The 23121-nt window shown below is 41.0% G+C and overlaps 2 protein-coding genes across 2 annotated transcripts in view; both read left to right on the top strand.

Moving 5' to 3' along the window:
- Window positions 1-4385: 4385 nt before the first annotated feature.
- LOC311134719 (dickkopf-related protein 3-like) lies at window positions 4386-16885 on the top strand. The gene is made up of 7 exons (XM_084168490.1): window positions 4386-4659; window positions 5069-5194; window positions 5391-5468; window positions 7964-8056; window positions 8876-9020; window positions 13024-13174; window positions 15524-16885. Exons 1-7 carry the CDS (start codon window positions 4435-4437, stop codon window positions 15546-15548), a joined length of 843 nt encoding a protein of 280 aa, XP_084024616.1. The 5' UTR covers window positions 4386-4434; the 3' UTR covers window positions 15549-16885.
- Window positions 16886-18465: 1580 nt separating this feature from the next.
- The window catches only part of LOC311134992 (fatty acyl-CoA reductase 1-like), a 46151-nt gene continuing 41495 nt past the window's right edge, over window positions 18466-23121 (top strand). The window contains exon 1 of the mRNA XM_084168791.1: window positions 18466-18558. The gene's annotated coding sequence lies outside the window, so the exon portion shown is untranslated. The remainder of the gene's footprint in view (window positions 18559-23121) is intronic.

Below are 23121 nucleotides of genomic sequence, written 5' to 3'. Positions count from 1 at the left end.
TGTGGCTGAAATATCCGAATCCACTAATTTGAAGGGGTGTCCACATACTTTTGTTATATAGTGTAGGTCAGACATTGCATGCATCAACGTTAATTTGTTAATACTTGTGGAATATACAAATACTTGCTTGATATATGTTTTCCAGTTTCTTGAAATACTTTTAAACTTATTTCTATGTGAAAACTGAAATGGTCTAGTCATTCCTTTTTAGTAGACGCTCTTCTTCAGAGCAACTTACAGTAAGTGCATATATTTTCATACTTTTTCATAATGGTCCCCCGTGGGAATCGAACCTACATCCCTAGCATTGCAAGGGCCGTGCTCTACCAACTGAGCCACATCATCACAAACCACCTGATGTCTCAATGCACGCACTGAAGATATATACTTGCTTGTAAAGGTGAAAGTAGTAATTTCCCCTTTCTTGAAATACTTTGCAAATGCAACTTATTTGTATGTGGAAACTGAAATGGTCTATTCATTCCTTGTACATTTTAGTAGACACGCTTATCCAGAGCAACTTACAGTAAGGAGTGCATACGTTTTCGTATTGGTCCCCCGTGGGAATTGAACCCACAACCCTAGCATTGCAAGCGCCATGCTGAGCCATATCATCACAAACCACTTGATGTCTCAATGTACTCAATTACTGTATTGTGCTTTGTTTTTCTTGATGGTGATGGAAAGTCTACAGGTACAAACCTAGATGACCAGCCTATGTACAATACAGTAATTTACACTGCTCAAAAAAATAAAGGGAACACTTAAACAACACATCCTAGATCTGAATGAATGAAATAATCTTATTAAATACTTTTTTCTTTACATAGTTGAATGTGCTGACAACAAAATCACACAAAAATTATCAATGGGAATCAAATGTATCAACCCATGGAGGTCTGGATTTGGAGTCACCCTCAAAATTAAAGTGGAAAACCACACTACAGGCTGATCCAACTTTGATGTAATGTCCTTAAAACAAGTCAAAATGAGGCTCAGTAGTGTGTGTGGCCTCCACGTGCCTGTATGACCTCCCTACAACGCCTGGGCATGCTCCTGATGAGGTGGCGGATGGTCTCCTGAGGGATCTCCTCCCAGACCTGGACTAAAGCATCCGCCAACTCCTGGACAGTCTATGGTGCAACGTGGCATTGGTGGATGGAGCGAGACATGATGTCCCAGATGTGCTCAATTGGATTCAGGTCTGGGGAATGGGCGGGCCAGTCCATAGCATCAATGCCTTCCTCTTGCAGGAACTGCTGACACACTCCAGCCACATGAGGTCTAGCATTGTCTTGCAGTAGGAGGAACCCAGGGCCAACCGCACCAGCATATGGTCTCACAAGGGGTCTGAGGATCTCATCTCGGTACCTAATGGCAGTCAGGCTACCTCTGGCGAGCACATGGAGGGCTATGCGGCCCCCCAAAGAAATGCCACCCCACACCATGACTGACCCACCGCCAAACCGGTCATGCTGGAGGATGTTGCAGGCAGCAGAACGTTCTCCACGGCGTCTCCAGACTCTGTCACGTCTGTCACATGTGCTCAGTGTGAACCTGCTTTCATCTGTGAAGAGCACAGGGCGCCAGTGGCGAATTTGCCAATCTTGGTGTTCTCTGGCAAATGCCAAACGTTCTGCACGGTGTTGGGCTGTAAGCACAACCCCCACCTGTGGACGTCGGGCCCTCATACCACCCTCATGGAGTCTGTTTCTGACCGTTTGAGCAGACACATGCACATTTGTGGCCTGCTGGAGGTCATTTTGCAGGGCTCTGGCAGTGCTCCTCCTGCTCCTCCTTGCACAAAGGCGGAGGTAGCGGTCCTGCTGCTGGGTTGTTGCCCTCCTACGGCCTCCTCCACGTCTCCTGATGTACTGGCCTGTCTCCTGGTAGCGCCTCCATGCTCTGGACACTACGCTGACAGACACAGCAAACCTTCTTGCCACAGCTCGCATTGATGTGCCATCCTGGATGAGCTGCACTACCTGAGCCACTTGTGTGGGTTGTAGACTCCGTCTCATGCTACCACTAGAGTGGATGCACCGCCAGCATTCAAAAGTGACCAAAACATCAGCCAGGAAGCATAGGAACTGAGAAGTGGTCTGTGGTCACCACCTGCAGAACCACTTCTTTATTGGGGGTGTCTTGCTAATTGCCTATAATTTCCACCTGTTGTCTATTCCATTTGCACAACAGCATGTGAAATTTATTGTCAATCAGTGTTGCTTCCTAAGTGGACAGTTTGATTTCACAGAAGTGTGATTGACTTGGAGTTACATTGTGTTGTTTAAGTGTTCCCTTTATTTTCATGAGCAGTGTACATTTACATTAAGTGGTTTGTAAGGTTGGTAAATTAATACTGCACAAAAAGTGGTTGTTCTCATGTTATTTGATCAAGTAAAAAATTTAATTTGATGTGGATGTTTTGTGTCTTTGCCCATAACTTTGCATCTTTTGATGTAAATGTTTGAGGACAGGGTTTTGTTCTTTCTGGATTCCATTAGAATGACAATCGCAGAGAAAGGGACAGGGCAACAACTCTTACAATTCCAACTATTGAATCCTGCAAGATACTGTTCTTAATTATACAACTACCTTTTTGCCAAACGCAAAGATGCTTGGCTACAGACATCTACAGTATATCGGTCCATATCGGTCTGCTAATACTAGTAAAGGTCCAGTTTTAAATATACAGTACCAGTCAAAAGTTTGGACACACCTACTCATTCAAGGGTTTTTCTATATTTTTTTACTATTTTCTACATTGTAGAATAATAGTGAAGACATAAACACTATGAAATAACATATATGGAATCATGTAGTAACCAAAAAATATATATTTTAGATTTTAGATTCTTCAAAGTAGCCACCCTTTGCCTTGATGACAGCTTTGCACACTCTTGGCATTCTCTCAACCAGCTTGATGAGGTAGTCACCTGGAATGCACCCCTACTTCCCGCGGTTATGTATACACCTGAGAAATCATGATTTGTCCAAATAATCATGGACGAAAAACCCAAGCACCTATTGCTGCTCATTAGCTATCAGTGCCCATAGTATAAAGACAGATCTACGGTACCATTTATGTTTACGTAGTCTGCCCATGAGAGATTAGGACAGACATAACACACACACACACACACACTCAAGGGCACTCCTCCACATTGCATGGTGTTTTATTGCCCAGTGACAGCTGTCCTCTTGGAGGGCTTGAGTTCCAGAGACATATCAACTTCTCCTTCTCACACAGTAACGCCATGATCACACCTACAGCGTCATTGCGCAAAATGGTACGCAGCACCATCTGGATATGTGTGCAACAAAAGTTTAACATTCACCTTCTGCTACCATTTCTGTCAAGCTGTCTACGCATACAGTTTGATGCATACGTTCGATAAATCCAACGCATGCACCACACAGAACGCACTACAACTGCCTCTGCAACACAATGCTGCAAGGTAAATGTAGCGTTCCACTGGAAATGAATGTACTTCTGGTGTACCAAAATGCAATGACGCTGTCGGTGTGATCGAGGTGTAACATATTAGGGCTTCAGTTTGACAAAGCAGCCACACAGCAAAGTGAACCTAGATATGATCAATGAGCTATGTATGATAAGCACATCTCAAGAGGGGGCCAATGACCCTAGAGGCCTCTGTGAGTACTTACGAGTGAGTTATGGATCCCATACATTTGAAATACAGGCCCTATGGAAACATATTGTAAAAAAGAAATTATCAAATAACTCTCAAAGATCATTTGATTGTGTAAAAAAGTGTTGTTGTTGTTGTTGAATTTTCACACGGAATCCCAGACTGATCGTATGTCCCTTGACTGCATGCCTCTGAAAAAAGGATTAGCCCTACATGGCCATCTACAGGACAAACAGTGCTATTGCAAATCTGTCATATATACGGTATATATGGCCACACTACTTGCACAGCCAACTCCGTCAACTTCACTCTCTCTGCATTTTATGCTACATTAAAAATAAAAAAAGTGAAAAGAGTATCAGAAATGTGCTGCTTCCAAAATGTATATTTACTTAGCCAGTGATATGCTATTGGATTTTAACCATATAAATCCTTAATAGTAGTCCTAGGGCCTATAATGAATGTATGGTTATTGTGTGAACAAACGAATAGGCAAATGCTAAGACAATATACTCAAGGTAAGGAAATGTGCTGATTAGGGGACATTTTTAATTATCATCACCATCAACAGAAGCAGCAGCAACAACAGAATCAGAATCCTCATTTTCCAATAAATCATTTAGATAATACAATACATTCTGGATCCCAATACTTTGACTTTATACTTGCCATAGATCCCGTTAAAATTACCATGATTCTTTTTCCGGTTTCTTTTTTCCCTTCTGAGTTTCCAAATAAAACAGCTGTGCTTCGAGTGCGTGCTTCGAGTGCTGTTACAAGTATGCTTGGTCCCACCACGAGGATGATGCAGGTCGCATTGCTTACTTTTTGTTTGTGTTTAGTGAATGGAATCTCGAGCCAGAAGACCATCCCGGACATCTCGGTCACTGGTGTTAGTCTCGAGGACCATTTGACTCGAGGACATGCGACTCTAAACGAAATGTTCCGAGAGGTGGAGATGTTGATGGAGGACACGCAGCACATACTGGAGGAGGCTGTGGATCAGGTAAATGTTCCATTCTGCTATATGTAATAATACACTAATTCAATAGACTATTTACAACTCTCTTTTAATTCTTTTTAATAGTAGACTATTTATAATACGTTTTTCATTACAGGGAAACTGTTGACGTTGTGGCAATGGGTAGCCAGGCTATTGTGTGTTTTTATTATACCTGACTAATAGCCTGTAGCCTGCTTTCCTTGTAGTGTACGTTTTTCCCTCCACACATCAGTTGTTGGTAAATATTAATGTACTGTATGTCTGTATTATACTTTTAAGTGCTATGAAATAAATGAAAGGATTTGAAATTGTATTTTGCATATGCCTAGTCTATAATCATAGAACCAGAGATATGAACTGTGGAACAAACAAGATATGCTCACAATTTAATGTGTATCACTTTTTTTCATAGATGATCAATGAGAGTGCCAAATCATTGCTTAAAATACAGGATTTGCCTCTGAACTACCACAACGAGACCAGTACATATAGGGAGGACAGGAACCACACTGTTTACATAGTGGAGAGGATTGACAAGGTAGGTGCACTACAAACAGGGTGAGGTAATGATGCAAGATCATGTGTGGATGCATTTCACAAGTCATCAACATGAACATTTTATCTGGATGTTTTATATTCTAGAGGGAGATCAGACAACAATGGTTGCCCCTTCGTTCTTTTGGCATGACATGTTTAGGTTTTCTGACAAGGAAAGTATCTGGTTTCTCCTCTAGGAAACGGACAACAGAACAGGGGAGACTCACTTCCAGACCCATATCGGGATCAATGGCCAATGGAACGAAGTTGATCATGTGAGTTTGTATTGTATATTTTCTTTGAAATATTAGGTGCTGAAAAAAAAGATTGCAGGGAGTTTAATGCAAACCAATTCTGAGGTAAGAGGTGTTTCAGCTTCCAAGTCTGCAAACAGCTGGGGTCTGATCATCAGAACAATCCTATGACAGTTATTGTATTCAGACAAGGATGTTTGTATATGTTGAATTAAAGCCAGATGGAATAAGGTGAGGCAATAGCAGTGTATGACTGTTGAAGAAACAGATTAGTCAGTCACATGATGACTCCACAGATGTGATCTCTCTTTGTCTCTCATTCCATAACCTCGTCCCCATGCTAGAGGAAGTGTCTGGTAATTAAAACCATAAAGGTGATAGTTAAGTTGTAGCCCCGGTTATCTCCTCTCTCTGGCTGGGATGAATCTATGTAGTCTCCAGTTATGGTAGAAAATGTTCTAATATTTTCTATGGGAATTTTTCTGTCAATTGAAGCACTTATCAAAGTTTTTATCTCCAGAATATGCTGGAATTGAAGTGAAATTGATCCCAAACCTGATGATATGGATTGTTTGGATACTATTTGATATAGCTAAGTAAGTTTATTTAGGTGGAGAATCAAGACAATAATTAAGTCAATTGCTATTCCTCTAAAACAAATGGAAACTTAAACCCAGCTTTTCTACCATTGCCTGTTTTCCTTTGCTCTTTTGTCAACCTTTCACTCATCTAACAGCTCATTATGCAAGGAAGAAGGAAACTGGGTACAGTAATTTGTTTTGAGACTGAAACAATGTATCCTGTTGCCCCAGTTTCAAACCAAAGTTATTTTCCAAGTCTTTTCTCAGCTACTGCAGGAAAACTAAAAAGACAGAATGCTTTACAACGGTGTGAATAGATTGTCTGCGTCTTTTAAAATGAATGAGATCATAATGTAGTTTAAAGAGGTGGCCATATACTTTACACAGTTTAAAAACATGAGAACACCAATATTAAGCCATTATTCCACAGGCTGTTTCACCACTGGAGATTTTATGGCAGTGTTTTGATCTTTTTCCTTTCTTGGCATCATTACAGAATGTGGTTGAATTAATAGACATGGAAAAAATGCATGGAAAGTAGCCTGCTGGAAAACATTTTCCTTTTTAAAAACGGTCTACTTAATTTTTGTCGCTGTGTGTGCTGCTCCACAGTGATGAGTTTGGTTAAATATTTAGTGGGGGAAAATGAAGAGAAGCCCAGCATGATGCCTAAACAGCTGTGATTTATCAACAGAATTACAGGGTATTAGGGTTGGTGAGCAGCATTTCTTCCCCAGTGTCTCCTCCAGTCCCCCAACACTGAGTTATCCCGTCTGGCGGACTGGGAAGCCACATTTTCTACTGAAGCTTTTGCAGAGATATTCTTATAATGTTTAAAGTTTTAATGTCATGTGCACAAGTACAGTGAAATGCCTTTCTTGCAAGCTCTAAACCAAACAATACAGTAATCAATCACAAAAAAAGTACATGAGGTAGAACAAAAACACACGAGAAATAGAAATAAGAACATGAGAAAGCAAGAAGCTATATATCCTAGAAAGGTGTTGTTACTTCATGTGAGCTAGGGGGTTGGCTGAGATGGATTTGAGTGGTACGCCGTGAAGGAAACCCTTACTGTTGATGGTTGCCAGACTGCTGTTAGTGACACAACCTGCATCTGTCTAGACTAGCCCAGGCTGCTATGGAGATGGAAGGCGGGATGTGTTTTGATCCTGCCTGTTATTTGATACAGTACATGTCTTTGTGATTCAATGGAATGTAAAATAGATTTTAAACAAAAACTCATCATAATACACTGAGTATGCTCACATCTTGACTTCCCACAATGGAAATAATTAGGTAATGATGGAGCACACCACACACAGCCAAAGTTATAAAACAATAAAAAATAAAATCATGTTTATTCATGGCAAGTGAATTGGGTACAGTTTGTGTAGTGAAATGCTGTATTCTCATGTTGCTAGGTGTGGGAGAAGGCTGTGTTAGGCATATCCACAGACACGTCAGGTCTCCATTCTCAGTAGCCAAGTGTTCAAGGCTGACAGACCCTGGGAGCTCTCTGATAAAGTATGTTGTTTCTGTAAGCTGGCTGAGTTTCCCCGACTCCACATAGCATGAAGAGATAAAAATGTTAATCACAAGGTTTAGATGACTGATTTTGGCAGAAGCCGTTTCCTCAGGCCGATGGAGGAGGGCCAGTGTTCATGTCAGTTGTTGTTCACAGAGTCTGTAACAAGAACACCATTTAACTGGAATTTCCTGATTTAGCCATCCTATCCATCTGTACTCAATGTAAAGGTCTATGCACATCCCTTAATGAGCAAAGCATTTGTGTGAAAACAAATGTAGCTGAAATTGAACAGACTAGTAAAACTTGAACAGGGAATTTGGGTATACCTGCGTTGGAGGGGGTTGGATAGTGTGTTGTGTGGATGCTGGTTGGTCCTGTCTTATGAATGTGATTTCTCTTACCAGGAGTGTATGATTGATGAAGATTGTGGTAAGAGCAGTTACTGCCTATATGAGATAGTGAGCTCCAAGTGCCTCCCCTGCAAAGATGTTGATATGGTGAGTCTTTTTGTTGTTGTTGATTAATATCTTATTTTCTTCCCAATCCTGAGTCAATATTCAGCCTTCCATTGAGTTGAGAAATGGAAATGAAAGGGATATAAACAAACCCAATGAACCCAAGTTAGTTGTGTACTTGTGATGACACTCCAGATGTTCTTGAGGTCTAGATCAGGGATGGGCATCTTCGATGGGGATGGGGGCCACAAAAAAACGGAACTCCTCATGAGGGTCCGCAGTGGCTTGTGGGTCTGCGTACCCACGTCCATACACCCACATCATGCAATTCTACTCAGTTTTACAGCTAATTTCCTGCAATTCTACACATTTCGCCATAGGGCGGAGGCAAATGTTTGAAGTTTTTAATATGATAACTAATGATCAATAGGCCCCACCCCGGTCAGTAATTTGACCATGCTTACTCCAAGTTTAGATAGCTGGCCGCAAGACTAACTTACCAATAAATAAATAAATAATGCTGACATGGGCTAATCGAGCGACTACTGATGCACAACCACATTTCGAAATTGCACCTTGTGTATTCTATTATTCTAACTCCCAACAGTAAGTTGAGACCCCGACAGAATTTTTAATTTTTCAAATTGGTCCGCAGGCCTAAAAAAGGGCCATCCCTGGTCTAGATTATGTCTCTGATTCCCAGCTTGTTCCAATCACAAAAATATGACTATTACTAACTAACTATTACTAACTACCACTGGCTATCATAAGGTGAATGCACCAATTTGTAAGTCACTCTGGATAAGAGCGTCTGCTAAATGACGTAAATGTAAATACTAACGTGTGTGTGTGTGTTTTCAGACTTGCACAAAGGATGAAGAGTGTTGTTCAGACCAGATGTGTGTGTGGGGACAGTGTACTGAGAATGCCACCAAGGGCAATGCAGGCAGCATCTGTCAGTACCAGAGTGACTGTAAGCCAAAGCACTGCTGTGCCGTCCTCAAAGGTATATGGTCAAACACACATTCAGTGCCCAATAAGCTATCTGTTCAAGGTATTGTTTGGTTTGTGTTAAAGTACGTTACTTACTGGTCCTCTTTCTCCCCTGTACCCATGTTTCTAAATTAACCTTTTCATTGGTAGCACTGGTGCTCCCACCTTTAAAAAAGTTAGGACTCCAAACTCTATAGGAGTACCAGAAAGAGAGGCCACAGTATATTAATCCAAATTTTTTAAAGTCCAATGCAGCCGTTTTAATCTCAATATCAAATGATTTCTGGGTAACAATGAAGTACCTTAATATGATTTGTTTTCAGTTTAAAATGGTCAAAAAGAAACATGGCTTATTAGCAAAGAGCAATTTCTCAAGCAAGAATTTAGCTAGGACTGTCTGGGAGTGGTCTGAGTAGGGAGGGGGGAAACTGAAAACGTTCTTATTGGTCTATTAACTAATTTACCGCCTGGTGAGGCAAAATCTCCATCCCACCAAAACAGGCTGAAATTTCAGGCGGTCTTTTCAAACAGCTCTTACACTAAAAGGGCATTATCATTTTCACAGTATTATTCCAACGACATGGTGTGGAGATTATTAATTAATATATATTACACACTACCAGTTAAAGGTTAGGACACCTACTCATTCAAGGGTTATTCTTTATTTGTACTATTTTTTACATTGTAGAATAATAGTGAAGACATCATAACTATGAAATAACACAAATGGAATCATGTAGTAACCAAGAAAGTGTTAAACAAATCAAAATATATTTGAAATTCTTCAAATAGCCACCCTTTGCCTTGATGACAGCTTTGCACACTCTTGGCATTCTCTCAACCAGCTTCACCTGGAATGATTTTCCAACAGTCTTGAAGGAGTTCCCACATATGCTGGGCACTTGTTGGCTGCTTTTCCTTCACTCTGCGGTCCGACTCATCCCAAACCATCTCAATTGGGTTGAGGTCGGGGGATTGTGGAGGCCAGGTCATCTGATGCAGCACTTGTCCTGTTGAAAAACAAATGATAGTCCCACTAAGCCCAAACCAGATGGGATGGCGTATCACTGCAGAATGCTGTGGTAGCCATGCTGGTTAAGTGTGCCTTGAATTCTAAATAAATCACAGACAGTGTCAGCAGCAAAGCATACCCACACCATAACACCTCCTCCTCCATGCTTTACGGTGGGAAATACACATGCGGAGATCATCCGTTCACCCACACCGCGTCTCACAAAGCCACGGCGGTTGGAACCAAAAATCTCAAATGTTGACTCTCCAATTTCCACCGGTCTAATGTCCATTGCTCGTGTTTCTTGGCCCAAGCAAGTCTCTTCTTCTTATTGGTGTCCTTTAGTAGTGGTTTCTTTGCAGCAATTTGACCATGAAGGCCTGATTCACACAGTCTCCTCTGAACAGTTGATGTTGAGATGTGTCTGTTACTTGAACTCTGTGAAGTATTTATTTGGGCTGCAATTTCTGAGGCTGTTAACTCTAATGAACTTCTCCTCTGCAGCAGAGGTAACTCTGGGTCTTCCATTCCTGTGGCGGTCCTCATGAGAGCCAGTTTCATCATAGCGCTTGATGGTTTTTGCGACTGCACTTGAAGAAACTTTCAAAGTTCTTGAAATGTTCCGTATTGACTGACTTTCATGTCTTAAAGTAATGATGGGCTGTTGTTTTTCTTTGCTTATTTGAGCTGTTCTTGCCATAATATGGACTTGGTCTTTTACAAAATAGGGCTATCTTCTGTATACCACCCCTACCTTGTCACAACACAACTGATTGGCTCAAACGCATTAAGAAGGAAAGAAATTCCACAAATTAACTTTTAAGAAGGCACCTGTTAATTGAAATGCATTCCAGGTGACTATCTCATGAAGCTGGTTGAGAGAATGCCAAGAGTGTGCTAAGCTGTCATCAAGGCAAAGGGTGAGTATTTGAAGAATCTCAAATATAAAATATATTTTGGTTTGTTTAACACTTCTTTGGTTACTACATGATTCCATATGTGTTATTTCATAGTTTTGATGTCTTCGCTATTATTCTACAATGTAAAAATAAAGAAAAACCCTTGAATGAGTAGGTGTGTCCATACGTTTGACTGGTACTTTGTATGTATGTGTGTATATATATATATATATCTCACTGGAAAATCACATTTCTGACTGCACTTGGCCTTTAAAGGGGCAATCTGCAGTTCAAACAATAACCAATGTCCACCTCGCCATTGTTTTAGTACAAAGCTGAGGGATTGTGCTGGGGAAATTTAACCACTCTCAAATTTATAGACAGAGCTATGGAATCAAGGACTGACCATCCATGAGATAAAAAGTATAGTTTTGTCCATGTTTTGAGGCTATACAGTGTTTGTTTACAATTACATTGTTTACAAACATTGGAGTAAAACAAGCTTATATTTTGGGCTCAGATGGGGTAAGACATGCAGCTGTTTTTAGATCAATATCAAATCATTTCTGGGTAACAATTAAGTACCTTACTGTAATAGTTTTCCATTACAATGGACAAAAATGGCTTTTTAGATAACCATTTCTCAAGCAATAATTTTGCTAGGACTGTCTGGGAGTGGTCTGAGTGGGGAGTGGAAAACTGAAAACTAGCTGTTATTGGCAGATTGGTTTGGAACTCTTTTGTTATTGGTGTATTAACCAATTCACCGCCTGGTGTTATCACCAGGCAAGCCTAATCTCCCGCCCATGCAAACCTGCTTGATTACAAGGTTCTGTCTAGATTGTATTTTAAACCAGCAACTATCAGGAAATGACACAAAACACAGGAAAAAACGAATTTTGACTGCACTGGGCCTTTAACTAAACTCATGAGACATTTATAAGTTATATTCTTCAAGAATCAATGATTATATATAATTAATTTAAAAGTCCCAAAATGGATGTATCATCGCAGAGGTAATCCTGAGGTAGCTATCCAGTCCCCTTCCTTTCTTCCAGTGCCATTTTAAACCATACTGGTAAAGTTACCAGGTTGTTAGCCAGATGGGTAACATGACTGGACAAGGTTGTTTTGTTATCAAACAAATGGCTAGTGGCCAATAGTAGTTTAAACGGCCAGCGATATGGTTGATTAAATTATCAAATGTGTACCGCGAATTCGCGAAAGAAAGAAAAAATGTAGTGTCTGCTAAAACACAGGATAATAGCCACCCTCGTCTCCACCTTAGCCATTCTGTGTGACCATTTTTTCTTCTTGTGATGAGTTGTCCTGGCGATGGAGAAAGATGTGCAATTTTTAAGTAAATGTTCCTGCAGTTCTACACATTTTGCCATGAGTAGAGAAAATCTTGCCGTTTTATAGCTAATTTCCTACAATTCTACACCTTTTTCCATGACTAATGCCATGTTCATATGATATCTGGGTGAGAGTGACTAACAAAATCAATGGGGGCCCCCTGCAGGTCAGGGCACCTGGGCAAGTGCCCTGGGTGCCTGGTCGGTAATTAGGCCATGATTAATAAAAGGTTTAGATTGCTAGGTAAATTAGTCTAGCCAGCTATCTAAAAATGTTAGCTGACATGGGCTAATTGAATGACTGACAGTGACTGACGTAACAAAAGTAAAACTGCTGATGCACTACCACATTTCGAAAATTATTTATTTTGGGCGGTGGGCCCCCTAGTGGCCACTTATGGCGCTTATTTGTACCAGACATGAAACACAAATGTAACAACTTTGCTTGCTCCCAATGACACAAATATCATTTTGCCATCTAATATATTATCTGGGCGAATATTTTTCTAGGCGCACTGGTGCTACCAAATCAGCACGGCACCGCTAAATATTTAGGAGCATATGCGACCAAAACTGTCGCAAATTAGAGCCCAGCCTGTACCCCCTTCATTCTTTCCTATGAGGTTCATGCATTTCCCTCCCCTGTCTAATCTGCTTTCTTCACCCCTTATCCCCCTCTTACCATCCTCATCTCTCATTTTCTCCTCTGCTTCCCCACCTCTCTCCCTGTCCTTCTCATGGTGGTTGCAGAGCTACTCTTCCCAGTGTGCCAGCCCAGGCTGGAGAAGGGTGAAGCGTGCAACAGCCACCCTAACCTGCTGATGGACATGCTGTCCTGGGACGTGGAGGGCCCGAGGGAATACTGCCTCTGTGCCAGCGGGCTCCACTGCCAACCCCATGGGTGAGAGCATCTCTAATCCTCACAAACAGCTGTGATTGTTGCATGTGGGTCTGTCAGATGTTCCCATACGAAAAAAATTAGAAAAAATTATAATATATTTTTAGCTACATTATTTAGGATACATGTGAAATATTTCAAATATATTTAATACATTTTAAATACATTCCAACATATCACGTAAAATGTATATCACAATATGTTAAATGCATCGGGAAATGTATTTAATGCATTTCAAAAATGTTCCAACATGCATTGAAATTAGGTGTGTGCCGACATGGCCATACTCGTAATCGTATCCGTAAATTGGCAATTGATAGTCGGATCGGATGATACTCGTGGTCGGAAAAAAATTAAATGTTTTAATATGCCTAACTAGATGTTGGCAAAATACCTATCTCACTGCACGTTTATAAACCAAACAAGCTGCAGATTAGGTACCACTGAGGGATGTGTGTGTCAGACCTGTGTCTGTGTCTGTGTCCCCTGAATTTGCAGTGGGCAGACAAGTTTGCTATCAGTCAAAATGCGCGTCGGCGATTCATATTTTTCCCCTACCCTCGCCCCGCTTGTTAGATGGTATGCACATTGATTGCTTGATAACAAACGTCCTTGCCATTTGATTTATCAAAGTAGCAGGCTAACAGGAGGCAGCAGCAGTCTGAATGATCAGACAGAAACAAAGAAGTGGAAGTGATCTGGCGAAATTGTTAATCGAGAAATACAGCAATTTTGTTTTATTTAAATGTATAATATAAAAAATTGGGCAAATCCTATTGAAATAAAATAGCGACCTGTCTTAACAAAACAGTAGGGTCTTTGGTATCACATGCATTTATGTTAGTCTCATGAAGACTGCAGAACTGGCAGTGTACAAGCTTAACCTTTAATAAAGGAACACAACATAACACATTAACTGGCTCATGAGAGGCCAAAAAGCACTAAGACAAAGCCACGCCCCAACAAGCCACGCCTCCAAGTCTTCTAAAAGGCTGCTGCTGCTACAATATATTTAGTCAAAAAGCTTTATTTATTTTTTTACTTGACAACTACCAAAAGCACAAACATGCATTTAAACGACTACAATCATAATACATTATCGGTCATGTAGTGACTCCATCTTTCATGTACATATGACAAATAGACAAACGAACTTGACTAGAGCATTGGAACCAAAGGGTACTGGGTCATTCCACAAAATGAGTGCCTTATGTTAAAGGTAGACTCAGCTAAATTATGTTGCCATGAGCAGCATCGCATATATTGAGATGAGCGAGATGCACGCTCTTATCCAGAGCGACTTACAGTTAGTGAATACATATTTTTTTTATACCCCCCGTGGGAATCAAACCCACAACCCTGGCATTGCAAACGCCATGCTCTATCAACTGAGCTACATCCCTGCCGGCCATTCCCTCCCCTACCCTGGACGACGCTGGGCCAATTGTGCGCCGCCCATGAGTCTCCCGGTCGCGGCCGGCTGCGACAGAGCCTGGATTCAAACCAGGATCTCCAGTGGCACAGTTAGCACTGCGATGCAGTGCCTTAGACCACTGCGCCACTCGGTTCGCTTCAATTTTTTTTACAGTGGGGTAGCCAGGGAACCAAAAGAGCGTAGAAGTTGAGCCTCGCGCTTCAACACTCTTAGTTGTTGTGGAAATTGACCCACTATGCTGTTTACTTCCTGTTGATCAAACAAGCTTCCATTCCCCCGGTCACAAGGGAATTCATGGCTGATTTCTAGTAATTACCAGTTAGAGGGCCATTCAAGTGGATTTTCCCAGATGCGATAAATTCCCATTTCCCACTTGGCTATGAATGCACCATAACACCGCTAACCATCCACTGTAGAGCCATGAATGCACCATAACACCGCTAACCATCCACTGTAGAGCCATGAATGCACCATAACACCGCAACCATCCACTATAGAGCTGTATAATACCACTCATTGGAATCACAAGACCTAGACCTACACCTAGACCTTGTAAGCACAAGCACAAGACCTAGACCTACACTTTGACATATTGTATATTGAAGCGTTTGTTTTTGACTCACTATGACAGATTAAATTATATCACTGCCAAAGTTTTTGCTTGGTTGCCCAAAAACATTTCTCCATTGATCAATACATAAAGAGTAATTTCAGAAGCCGAATTAGGAACCACTTTGACTAGATGTCATAGCCATCCATTTCTGGAATATTGTAAGGCATTACATGCATTTCAGCAAAGATGCAAATGTATCTACATGTATTTGAAATATGTTTACGTGACGTTAAATATATTGAAATGTATTGATTTTTTTATATGGGTTTTACTAACTGGAAGAAAAAAAATATTTCGGTTTCAGACGCGGATCCCTGTGTGCGAACTAGGGGACCACAAGACACGGTGAAGAGAGCTAACGCCTTAAGATGAGGCATGGTTGTGTGTTTTCTGAAAACTTCCGACTGGGTTCTGGTATCTGTCTGGCATTGTGTTAGACAGACAATGGCCAAACCAGATGAAAATGGGGCCGACAGATGTGTTCTCAATCACATCAACTATCCAAGCAAAGCACTCATGATGTAATTGGAATAAACATCACAACAAATAAACATAGTTTTCTTGAATTTACTTTCCAGCTATTACTACTGATATTAAAGGCCAGTGCTATATATATACACTAGATGGCAGCATTATACAAACATCTGATGTCCTGTTCTTTAGTTTCTGTCTGTTCTTTAGTTTTGACAGTGATGCTTGAGGCAGAAAGACAACATTCTGTGGACTCCGTTGGATGTAGGTTAATCTGGTTTAACACTCACACACTTGCATTGCACACATACATACATGTAATCTGTGGTCATACGACATATTGCCATTGGGAATGGTCACATATCCTGGTCCATGTTTTCATGAGCTGAAATGAAAGATCCCAGAAATGTTCCATATGCACAAAAAGTTGATTACGCTCAAATTTTGTGCACAAGTTTGTTTACATCGATGTTAGTGAGCATTTCTTCTTTGCCATGTCTCATGTTTTGAGGGTGCATGCAATTGGCATTCTGACTGCAGGAATGTCCACCAGAGCTGAATGTTAATTTCTCTACCATAAGCAGCCTCCAACGGTGTTTTAGACAATTTGGCAGAACGTCCAACCGGCCTCACAACCGTAGACCACGTGTAACCACGCCAGCCCAGGACCTCCTCATCCGGCTTATTCACCTGCGGGATCGTCTTGAGACCAGCCACCCGGACAGCTGATGAAACGGTGGGTTTGCACAACCAAAGAATGTCTGCACAAACTGTCAGAAACCGTCTCAGGGAAGCTCATCTGTGTGCTCGTCGTCCTCACCAGGGTCTTGACCTGACTGCAGTTCGGCGTCGTAACCGACAACGGTGGGCAAATGCTCACCTTTGATGGGCACTGGCACGCTGAATACGTTTAATGGTTTCTGTGACCAACAGATGCATATCTGTATGCCCAGGCATGTGAAATCCATAGATTAGGGCCTAATACATTTATTTCAATTGACTGATTTCTTTATATGAATTGTAACTCAGGTAGCCTAGTAGTTAAGAGTGTTGGGCCAGTAACCACAAGGTTGCTTGTTCGAATGCCTGACCGACTATGTGAAGAACCCAAAAACCCTAATTGCTCCTGTAAATCTAAATGACTAAAATGTACATCTTTGAAAATGTTGCATTTTTATATTTTTGTTCTGTGTGTAAAAAACAAACAAACAAGCCTTCACAATATCTGTGACATATTTGTACAAACCTAAAAGGAGTAACATATCCTGTTTACCAATGTTATGCGACTAAGTATTTACAAATCATCCCAAAATGCTCTGCTGCAGTCTACATGTTTCTGGAGTCTGCTACAGTCTTTTTTTCCCCACTGTCGGTTTTGTTTGCCTTGTAATGTCCTAGGTTGTAATTTGTAATGGGCAGCAGCCAACAATTTAGGCAGGACTCCGGTGGGATAGTGAGCCTAAAGCCAGGGGTGGGTGAAGTCCTGGCAAAACGTTTTAATTGCATAACAGATTATAGCCAGATTACACACAGCTGTGGGACATCAGGAAAAATCAACCTTTTACCACATCAGGACAAACTGCGTGTGGACCTAAAACCAAATGGAAATGGAACACTCCCAGGCAGGATTAGGGGTGTCAAATCTCATCCCATCCCCACAGGGCTCTCGACCTGGATTTTCTAAGGCTGCCTAAATATTTCCTGTAATAACGTCTTATTTTTTGGAAGGATAAGCTTGAAATGGGCATGCTCTAATTGACTCAACAACCAAAAACACAGAAGTTTAGCTTTTTTAATTAACCATAAAATCAAAAGAAATATATATTTTTTAATCAAAGTCAGCTGGTTAACTCATTGATCCTGCTTTGTAGTATACCCCTCTGATCTTTTGCCCAATTATTGGCCAAATAGCTGATATGATTGGTCAAAAGTTTAGGGCTGCGTTCAGAACGAAGATTTAGTGGCACAGAAACGGTGCTGTTCTGAACGACCTGTTGAAAATGCACTGCTGCCCTTTCAAATACATCACGTATTGCTTCAAACTGAGTAGTCTGCTAAATGGCATATTATATTATATATTATATGAGTAGACATACCTCACTCAGTCTGTTCAAGAACGTTTTGGGGAAACGTGTCGTTCAGTACAAACCGTTACGCAAAGTAGCAAACATTCAATCGAACTGAACGCACCCCAGAACTGGGCTGCCTGTGTAAACATAGGCTTAAGTGCTCAGTTAATTGCAACACTTATTACTGTCACATCCATTCTAGTACAGGCTTATGCTCTAATTTTGTGCTGCAATGTAAATGCTTTCTCTGTTGGTATCAAGTAAAGTATTTTGGATTTAATTGACTGATATGGAATGAAACCACAATGTCTTTTTGACTGATTATATGATTTTTGATCATGATAGACCTATGATATTTTCATATTTTTTTAATCATTAGAATTTAACCACACAGTCTGCTTTATATATATATATTTTTTTTTATGTAAAAGAAAATGAATTTCCATAAAGCAGTTGCTAACAGTCAAACAACAATGTGGACTTTTTGGTGGATGCTGACGTCACATCTCTGGCATCCCGTCACATTTCCTGGGGTGTATTCATTACGGCGATTATGCTGCAAAAGTTTCTTAAACGGAAGCTAATGGAACGAAATGGGTAGGGATCTACTTGAATTTGTCAAATAGAAACTCGTTTTACTCTGTTTGCTTTCGTTGGTTCTTAATTGGGAAACAGTTTCCGTAATGAATACGCCCCTGTTCTCCCAGCCCGCAGAAATTGAGCTGTTGCGGTACTTACAACCGGCAGATACTTCTGTTCTGATTTAACGCAGGAAAACTCAGCCTCGTCGAAATTTCAGGTATATCCGTCTTTCACATGCTATTTTCTCTGCTTTGGTTTTGTTGTGTACTATGCTTTGGTTTTGTTGTGTACTAGAATCCCCTACATTAGCTAAATGTAACATTTGTAAATGTTCAAAGAGGACTGCAAATGGCTAGCGTTTGCTAACTACGTGCGACAGACAGCATGCCACGGAAAAGATGCGCAAGAGGGAGGGGTAGCTAGCAAAATTATTTGTAGAAAGTATTGTAGCTTTGTGTTAACACTCATAAGGTCCTACTTTTCAGAAAGTTTGAACATTCTTCTTATTTTGGTAGTGGTGGTTTTGTTGTTAGCTATGAGTTAGTGGTAATTTCTCACCACACCAGAGAAGTTGGCAGGTTAGCTAATGGCTGGCTAACTATCTAGTTTGGACTCGTGTGTGTGTGTGTGTGGTGGTGGGTGGTGGGGGGGGAGTGTAGCAGCACAGCCACAAGTCGCTGCCAGCGCCTGGAGTTCAGCAAGCCTAACTAACGTTAGCTAGTTGACATGTAGGCTAGGTGATGTTCAAGGTTAAAACTCATTATAATTCTGTACAACATTCATAGATTGTTTTGTTATCTAAATTAATCTGGAATGACACTAGATTTATTTGAGGTAAATAAGCCATTTTAAAGCTTGTGTGCTGTGACTGGCAAGTTGTCTGACTTTAATCAGGGTCACAAGATCTCCGGCCTGGTCCTATGACTAACGGCAAGCCTTTTCCATTTGACATTTGTATGTATTTAGGTAATTGCTGTGAGTAAGCCAAAATTGCTGTGAGTAAGCCAAAATCATCAGGTTCCTCTAAACTACAAAGGTGGTCTTACTTAACGCATTGCTTTTGAGGTTTGTTGTCATTTCACATAACTATCATAAAACATTTACTCCAGCATTCAAGTGCCAACTCCAAGGGCATGGGTTTAGGCAAATCAATTATTCAAACAAAATATGTGATGTCTGGGATCAATTTGCTTGTACAAGAGACTTGATCAATGCACTGTGTATTACAGTGCTGTGCGCCGTCACTGAATTTGTTGTGTTATTCATTGCTGGTGATCACTTTCCAAGGTTGGCCAAAGGGGAGGATGCCAATCTCTGTCCCCACAGGATGACTGCAGAGTAGAAGTTACACCTACAGGTGTAAAGGCTGTCTTGGGCATTGGCCCCAAGTGAAATGGCACATTCTCTCCAGGGTTCAAAATACCTGTTAATGATCATGAAGCTGTAGCCGCAGCAGCCTGTCTCCAAGGCTGTTGAATGGCATTTGGGGAGTGTTTTCATTGAAGCTCCAGACACTGTTCTCTCGTACCTACCTGACGGGCAAGCTTACCTTAATTCCTCCAAGAATGGGTATCCGGTTCTTCATGGTGGTGCTTTAGTGAATAGCCTACACAAGTTTCTCCTTGTGACACCTGTTATCAAATGGTTTATAATAAGCACACACATACAGTGTGTGTGTGTGTATATATATATATCTATATGCCTCAACTGGCTTGCCGCTTGGCCGGAGACAATGCTTCTGTTTGACAAGCTCGCTCGCAGCTGTCACTGGTTTGATAGAATAAATAATAGACTGTCCGCTCTGTTGCATTGTCCAGAGGGAACCAGTCCTGCACATAGAAAAAATGTCAAGGCACATCTGATCAGTACTGTACAGTAACAGTAGACCTACTGTGTATGCAAACCAGGAAAACTGGCTTAACAGTGTGCAGATAAGTTCAAGGGATGCCTCTGGCACTACACAGTAACACAGTGTATGTTTCTGGGCTCCCAACTTCCCATTGTTCCATACTTGAGCTAAATGGCACTATAAGGTCAGGCAGGGTTTCAGTTATAAAAATGTGGCGCTAGACATTTGACCGGCAGCATTTTAATTTACCGGACATTTGAGAAAATTTCCGGACCCACATGCATTGGGTGCATAACCTGATTAGGGCGTCCACCCATGGTGCTCAGAATGACAGAAATCGCATTTAGATTATGGTAATGAATCTCAACTGAACATGCAAAGATTGAGGATGCAAAGTCACTAGCCTATGCATAGGCGGCGCCTGAGTTAAGTTTGGGGAAGCACATTTTCACCATAGAAATGCACCTTTATAATAAAGCATTCCATGCATCATAGCATTTGCAGACTTATGTAAGATAGCCTACTATTCCTAATAGGGCTGTCCCCGACTAAAACATATCTTGGTCGACCGAAAGTCGTCTGTTCTTTCAACCAATTGATTGGTCTACATTTTAAAAACGTGTATTTTTCCATAGACACACCACCCTATGTTTTAATAAAATCAACTATATATGCATTGAGTTTTTTAAGAGCACTGTTTAGTGATCTAAGACACATATGACTAGAGGGAGCCAGAGAACAAGAGAACCAGAAGAGAGAACTTTAACCTGACCCGACCATCCTCCTCCACCTCCTACTGTCTTTCTGCGATTACTCTCCTGAAGTTGCCAGTAATAGGCTACAAGAGGAGTAGGTGACCTTTCTCATGTGGAATGCCAATTTATCTTACCATTTCTACCGGTCTGCGTGCCAGTTATGGTTTTCATATGCACATTTTCGTGGAACAGTTTAATTTATAATAACGTCTTCGTGTCTCAATCATTGTTATGTGGTTAATCAAAATTCTATCTAAATGATTCAAACCTAAAAAGTAACTTCTATTCCCATTTGTCAACTATGTAAAAATAGCCTACATAAAACCAACGAAGAAAAACATTGCAGCCTGCAGGTAGAACATTTTTTCTCCTATAAATCACATTGGCTATGCATTGGCCTGTCTGCAACGAACTTGAAACATTGTATCAACTATTAACTTGACTCCAGACAGAAGCTATCATTAGCAAACTTGCAACGTTGTATAAAATATTCTGGGCCCTCAGTTTCCTGAATCAGGTAGGCCATTTTATGAAATGTTTCCCTTTCAAGCTGAGTGGTTATCGAAAAGGAGAGAGCTGGAAAGATTTTTGAAAGTTAACTTGTAACCCCACTTTTGAGAAAATGGCCATTGAATGTTTTGGTACACATTCTGGAGAGCTGGAAACTTGTCATTATGAAAAGGTATAAACACAAAAATGTCAGGCTGCATGATATCAGCAGTAAGGTGGTCCAAAATAGCAAATAACTTGTGTATTTAACACCAATAAAACATCTGTTTAAAAATGAATTTAGTATATTTCAATCTAGCAAACCAGACAACTAAAAGCAACTTCCTTTTTTGTGTGTATTTTACCCCCTTTTTCTCCCCAATTTTCAATCTTGTCTCATCACTGCAACTTCCCAACGGGGGAGAGAGAGAGGCGAAGGTGGAGTCATGCGTCCTCCGAAACATGACCTGCCTAACCACGCTCCTTAACACCCGCCAGCTTAACCCGGAAGCCAGCCGCACCAATGTATCGGAGGAAACACCGTTCAACTAAGAGCACTGTTTAGTGAAATAAGACACAAATGACTTGAGGGAGCCAGAGAACCAGAAGAAAAAAAACTTAACCTGACCCGACCATCCTCCTCCCCCTCCTACTGGCTTGCAGGCACTCGGCCCGCCACAAGGAGTCTCTAGAGCGCGATGAGCCAAGTAAAGCCCCACTGGCCAAACCCGGACAACGCTTGGCCAATTGTGGACCGTTCTATGGGACTCCCGGCCACGGCACAGCCCAGGAATGAACCCGGGTCTGTAGTAACGCCTCTACACTGCGATGCAGTGCCGTAGAACGCTGCGCCACTCGGGAGGCCATAAAAGCAACTTTCTAAACAATGTTTTGGTTCGTTTTCTAGCTTGTTAGCTAGCTACCTAATGTTAATTTAGCTGGCTAGCCAGTTCAAATAATCGCCATATCATAGCTGACAACGTCTTAACTTTAGCTAATTTGTATTAATTATTACAGGAAAATAAACTCCCAATAAGACCATTATTTACAAGTTAATGGCGAGCTAATTACAGAAAATAGCTTACGGTTGTGAGTGTGACGAAATGAAAAAAGTAGGCATTCTACCAGAGAATTTTAGAACTTGGACACTGTGCAGGTCATGGTGCAGGTCATGTTGTTCTTCACATTACCGTCTCTGGTAAACACACATTATATCAAATAAAATCTATGTTCTCACATGCACAGGATACAAAAGGAGTAAACTTGACAGTGAGATTGTTACTTGCATAGTGGAGTCTTTTGTTTAGACATGTAGTTAGCTAGCTAAACAATGAACCATAATCCCAACTCATAAAGTTACTACCATGCGTGAATCTGCTGGTAGCTAAAGCTAACCAACTAGGTTCAAGTTAGCTAGCTAACATTAGGCTATAACTAGCAATGCAAATGGCTTTCTGAGATACGTGTATGATCTGTGTAGTAATATTATTCGTAATGTTAGCAAGTGAGCCAGCCAGCTAGCGTTAGCTAGCTAACAGTATGCTTTAACTTGCAATAAAAATGACTTTCTGACCAAATTTGAAACGTAAAATATCTGAAAATGTAGCTAGACTCTTACCCGTACACATGAATGAATGCTTCTCCCTCTGTCATGGATTCCATGGTTGCCCTTGTTTGAAGATGTAAT

This window comes from Coregonus lavaretus (assembly GCF_964263955.1).
Source record: "Coregonus lavaretus genome assembly, chromosome: 9".
Lineage (NCBI taxonomy): Eukaryota > Metazoa > Chordata > Actinopteri > Salmoniformes > Salmonidae > Coregonus > Coregonus lavaretus.
Note: the sequence above shows the minus strand (reverse complement) of the source record. Positions and strands in the feature narration are given on the sequence as shown.